The 6,000-nt window shown below is 36.0% G+C and overlaps 1 protein-coding gene across 3 annotated transcripts in view; it reads right to left on the bottom strand.

Moving 5' to 3' along the window:
• Positions 1-6,000, bottom strand: part of IFT88 (intraflagellar transport 88) — a 49,305-nt gene that overhangs the window by 34,397 nt on the left and 8,908 nt on the right. For all 3 annotated transcript variants that reach the window (XM_010292656.1, XM_010292654.1, XM_010292655.1), the window contains exons 8-11: positions 3,856-3,960; positions 2,571-2,673; positions 1,782-1,896; positions 1,451-1,682 (exon numbers count right to left, since the gene is read on the bottom strand). In XM_010292656.1, coding sequence (XP_010290958.1) covers positions 1,451-1,682; positions 1,782-1,896; positions 2,571-2,673; positions 3,856-3,960 — 555 coding nt within the window. The remainder of the gene's footprint in view (positions 1-1,450; positions 1,683-1,781; positions 1,897-2,570; positions 2,674-3,855; positions 3,961-6,000) is intronic.

A 6,000-nucleotide genomic window follows, 5' to 3' on the forward strand; every position in this document is an offset into this window, starting at 1 on the left:
GTCAGTTATTTACTTTTCACATTTCAAAAAGCTAGTTTCAGTTTAGTTTTCTAACCACAAAATTTGAAATTTGGCATTACAACTACTTTAATCCTGTTTTTCTGCTCTCATAGGTGTAGTTTATATATATTAGACTGGGAAGGTTACAAATCACAGTGAGAATACTCACATGCTTAAAAATAAAAGCATGCTCGAGCATTTGCTGAACTGCAGTGGTACTCAGCAGATGAGGACTTGTGCTACCTTCTCATTACAGTAACTCACATGATCATCTTGTGGTTTCTATCACACATCTCTCTCAGTTCTAAAAGAACTATTGCAGGTATGATGGGTAGCCACCCTTTCCTCATTTATTGGGGATAGATCATAGGTTTATACAAAATAAAGACCAGAAGGAAACTTCGTGATCTTTTCTCTGACCTCTTCATAACAAAATACAGACCTTGGAATGCCTGTTAAAACTACAGCTTGCCTACCCTTAGACAGAACTGCTACAGTCTACAGCTTTTCTTCTAATGAATTATCTTACATAGTCTTCAATTAATTCAAGTGTTTAATGACCCTTACTGTTACATAGTTTCCAATATGAGAAATTATATATCTTTTTATATATAATTGTTATAGATGTAAGAAATTATATACATATTAATGAGTAAATATAAATATACACTTCATATATTAAATTTTATTTGCTTATGCTAGGACAATAGAAAGCAACAGCTACTCTTAAGCTGCAAATAGTTGGAAAACTAATTATACCTTTGAACTTTAGGACTGAAGAGAAAAGCCTTTTATCACTGAAAAAAAAAGACTGCTAAGAGAATATAAAGGGCTTGCCTTGATCTTTCTGTAGAGGACCTTTCTAAGAGGCACCCTAAACCTATTAATTACTTTCTCCTCCTGTCTTTAACATCATGAGCTGCTGGTTTCATGGTACAAAGGAAGTCCAGTTTCCAACGAAAGCTAATAAACTAAAATAAGCATATGTAAACTTGACTAAAATTTTCTTTTGTAAAATAACACCACAGTATTACAAGTTTTATTAGCACCCGTTTGAGATAACTTGCATTAACTTACTCATTGCTTTGCTCCTTTTATTTTAGCTTATAAATATTTTAATAAAATTTTTATATAAAAGGAGGCAAAGCAGTAAGTCATCTGTGTAAGTCAGCCCAGATGAATTTCAACAAAATCGTTATGAAGACAATCATGTGTTGTGGATTTTATGTACATCATATCTTTTGAGGAAAAAAAGGATTTGAACGTTCTCAACATTATTTCACACTTCTGAGCAGTACTGCCACACTAAGTTCTTGCTGGTAATACGAAAGTTATTTTAGACACATATACATGTTCAATTACATATTCAGTATAGCCCAGGCATTCAACGTCTCTCCCCCTTTTTCCTGATTTACCATATAAAGACACAGTTTATTTTGTTCAAACTTACATTTGATGAAATGTATTTGTCATCATAATCCACTTCCAAGGGAACTGCAATCAGTTTTTGGAAGGCTTTTTTCATTTGCTCACTGTTTCCAATAGCAAAATAACATAGGATCAAGTTGAAGCCTGCCTTCAGGTTTGGGGACATGCTCATTATATGTTCAAATGAAGAAATAGCATCAGCATATTGGCCAGTTTTAATAAATGCAACTCCAATATTTTGCATTATTTTAATCCTAAGGAAAGAAATCAGGATTAGGTTACATTTTTAACTATCAAATCATACTGTATCCAAAACCTTTATGTCAGAACTATGCCTAGTAGCAGAAACTCACCTCATCTCTTTGTGGACACTAGGAATCTGGTCTAGAGCCATACGGTACAATTTGATAGCTTTGGAATAGTTGCGTTGTTTTAAATAGATATTTCCCATATTCACCTTCAGTCTACCTATTAAAAGATGTCAGTGAGTTACAGCCTTTTAAAGCAGTTACAGCATTTTTAGATTGTTTCAGACTAACAGAGTAGAACAAGTTCTTAATAATTTTGTCTTCATTATAGGGTAGCAGTGGCCTTTTAAAGAAGCACTGCACAGAACAGCCTTCTGTGAATTTTGACGCAGAAGGAGATGAAGTAGTAACGAAACCTAGAAAAGAACTATCAGTGTAAGATGTATTCTGATTTTGATTTGATTTTTGTTGTGAAATTAGGTAGAGGTAGAGAAGTAGACATTAGTTACAGTGCTCTTCAGGAAGACAGCTGCAAATAAGCATCTCTCAGAAAAGTGTACTGTAGGAGTCTCAAAGATGTGCCAAAATACTAGAGAAGCTTTCAGAAGGGTCAAAAAAGAGAAAAAATTAGTATTGAAGCATACAACATAGTGTGTACTGCATGAGAAAATGCTGTATTTGGCTTTATGTTTAGCTTATCCAGAAAAGACTTCATGAGTTAGAGCGCCAAACCACATTGTTATACCAAGTCAGAGATTGTGAGTATCTGTCATCCGCTCTGACAGACAGACATGAGGGCTGAGATCTCTGTGAATCAATGCGATGCCGATCAAGTCTCTATTTTGAATGCCTGATTACCAATTTTAATCCATTTTGGATTAAAATGTACCCTACCTCCATTGCTGAACATCTTATTCTTCACTATAACTTGGTAAGTATTCAATGCTTCAGTGTACATTTCATTAGCAGCGTACTGACTGGCCAGATTGAAAAGAACCTATAGAAAAATGGAATTATAGGTAGAAGAAAATAATGTTCTCTCAACAGTAACAAACTTGAATTCATAATAGGTCATTTCAAATTAATTTACCTTGGAAGTATTGCTTTTACCAGTTTTAAGCTTCCCAGCTTTAACGTTCCTTTGTTCTTGCACATCGACAGAGAAAACAAGTTTCAAATCTACTTATTCTAGGTAATTTTTTTATTTTTGTACTTAAGTAACTACCATTAAAAGTCATGCTAAGTGGGCCTTAGACCTAAGCAAACACAATGTTATAACACAAGAGTACTACAAAACATTGATACAAGGTAATTCTTAGAAACTGTGTGTAATTTAGGACTTCCAACATGTGGAAAATGGTCCTACTACCTGTGGTCACTCCGTTTCTGAAGAGAGAATTTTTCCAAAATGCTTTTTCAAAACAGAAGTTGTGTTGATGCCAGGTTAAGCATCTCCACATTTTTTCTTCAGCTTTACTCTGACATTCACCGCAAAATAAATTACTAGGTCTGCCTAACTCAGTATATTCATTGTTAATAATTTTCTCTACAGCACTACCAGGAGTACAACTTTAAACACCTTTTAAGTATTTTTATTTATGTTGTATCTCTTTTTTAAAAAAAAAAAAAAATTGAAAACCAGAATGTAAGTCTAGATACTTGCTTTAAGAGTCAGGATTTAGGAATATTAATATATCCTATTTCATGTAATATATTCTCTTTCACTTTATGGTTCAAGTTAAAGGCAATGTCTGATCTCTCCTGTTTTCTTTTCTTGGCACATTACATTTTCTAGACTATTTATTTTTGAAGTACACGGTTTACATCTGTTATATTTTGATATGCATGTTTTGTATGTAAGTAGGTAGCTGGAATAGACACTCATGGGCATCCTTCTTCACTTAATGTTGGCTGTGTGGTTTCTCTGGTACTTGGAAGTCACAAGGGAACAGACTCGACGATATAAATGGATCTTTGCAATCCAACATTAATTTTTTAACTTCAAGAAGTCAGTCACTTTATCTTCATAAACTGCCCTCACCCCCAAATGTAGATGACATCTGACCTGGTACACAACTAGAAGCATTGTAATGCACACACTCTCAACAACACTGAAATAAACTCTTTAAGAGGTTTGCTACCAATGCCTTTGACTCATTGAAGATTCCTAAGCACTTACTGAGTAAGTAAGGTCTAAGTTGATATTTTCTGAAGTAGCAATTTGTTCGCGTTGTCTCACCAATACTCGTTCCTTTCTTCCAGCCTCTTTTGCTTTTTCCAGAGCCTGAAATAAAATAATAGAATTTGGAAATGCCTTGAATCTTACTAACTCAAGATGGCAAAAATACATTCAAGATGAGTATGAAATGAAAATGAAAAGAATATACTCATGTCCATTTTCTTTAGATGCACAGACTGTACCCAATGCTGTGTAATTTTAGAGAAGTATAGTCACACACACATATATACACCACAACCACTTATGACCCTAGAAGATTATTCTATGGGTATTAATCATAGCAAGCGCACATCAATGTTTAAAAAAAAAAAAGAATGGGGAAAAGAAAAAAGAGGGCATGATTAGGCTAGGCATAGTCGCAGAATCCCAGTGCAGGAAAGTGTTGGAAGGAAGTGAAGGCAGGAAGTAAATGCACGTGTTACACAAATGTATGCTGTACATACACCTTGACTAATTCTGGATGCTGGCAAATTGCTTCCCTTTTTTACCTATCCACAAGTGATATTTCACATGTACATTCACAGTTCAAGTAACTCCAAAACCACTGTTTCATCCAATGACAACCTTCTGCAGATTGGCGTCAAGACCCTTCACGCAAGTAATCCTACAGGTCTACAAGTGCCATTAGCAGTCGGTTACATTAGCATACAGCCTCTGCAAGAGCGCAGAGGTTAAAAAAAATAATGACTAGCACTGAAGGAAGCACCACTATTTGGCAGCTAGCAGTGAAGGAAGTACTTCTCAAGATATTGCTTGATTTTGATTCTTAGTCCTTATGATAGAAGGCAAATCCAACTTGGCTGTTTTACAGATAATGAGTTGGCAACTTTGATGACTTCTACAGGAAAACAGGTATTGTGCTGGACTTGTCAGAAACTAACACAAAAATCCTAGAGGACCCTCAGAAGAGTCTGGTATAGTCTACAGAAGAAACCACCCTTTGACATCAAGAAACAAAGAACATTCTTGGCCATATATGCAAGAGGGTCAAGAAAGATCAACAAAACAGGCTGGCCCATCTCCTAGTGAAGGTGAAGTTCAGACATTATATCAGAAATAAATTAGGATAGGTCTGTAAGGACACATCCTAAATGAACATAATAAATGGATAGATTTCTTTAATACTCTCTGATCAGAAGCTGGCAGCAGCAGGGAAAAAAATGCTTTTATTAAAAAAGTGCAACATAAGAGGGTCTTTGTTGGGAGGGTTGAACTAGATGACCTTTAAAGGTCCCTTCCAACCCAAACAACCTATATTCCAGTCTAAATGCCAGACTTAAGTCCCACTTTAGGACTCAGAGTCATTGTCAGAAGCCTTCTTGTTAACTCCCCAAGGAAGTAAACTCCCTACAGTGTGGACTGCTAAGCAAAATCCCGCTCTCCAAAGGAGCTATCAGGCTATTAGCTCAACAGATAATCCAAAAAAACTACTGGAAACGAGTATGACTGAGGTAGACCAGGATTCCAGAGATGGCTGTCCTAGCAGGCACAGGCATAAAGGCAGTCCTCCCACAATACAGTATCATCCTTATATCAGAACTGTCTAGGCTGACCTACCACAATGAAGATGATCAATGTTTGATCTTCCCTTAATTTGATCAGGATCACTGGAATTGCTGCACCAACTGAAGAAAGGCATATACGAGGCTTTTTAACCAGAGAAACAAGAATGCATTCAGAGAGCTGGAACAGCTTTTTTCTCAAAACCAGGTGATACAATACTTCTTTGTAATAGGCAAAAAGATATGGGATGTCACCCATCCTGACAGTCCTCAAGACAACTGAAATCTTCCATTCTTAGTATAATAGGGTAAATGTCCTATCCTGTGTTTGCAAATATGCACACTACATGCGACTATGTAATATCATTGACAAGAGAAGTACACTCGTGCTGTACTAGTTCCAAAGGTAAACTGCTGTCTTAAAGAGTGGAGAAAACCTCAAACCAAATATGCTTCTTAACGAAACGCTGGATATTTCTCTACAAACTAAGGGCAGCTCCTGCCACTGTAACATGGAATCTCTCACCTACAGGAAGCCTGAAACATGCAAATAAAGAAATCTGCCAAATACAGATAAGACTGT

The sequence above is a fragment of the Phaethon lepturus genome, unplaced genomic scaffold, assembly GCF_000687285.1.
Source record: "Phaethon lepturus isolate BGI_N335 unplaced genomic scaffold, ASM68728v1 scaffold15088, whole genome shotgun sequence".
Classification (NCBI taxonomy): domain Eukaryota; kingdom Metazoa; phylum Chordata; class Aves; order Phaethontiformes; family Phaethontidae; genus Phaethon; species Phaethon lepturus.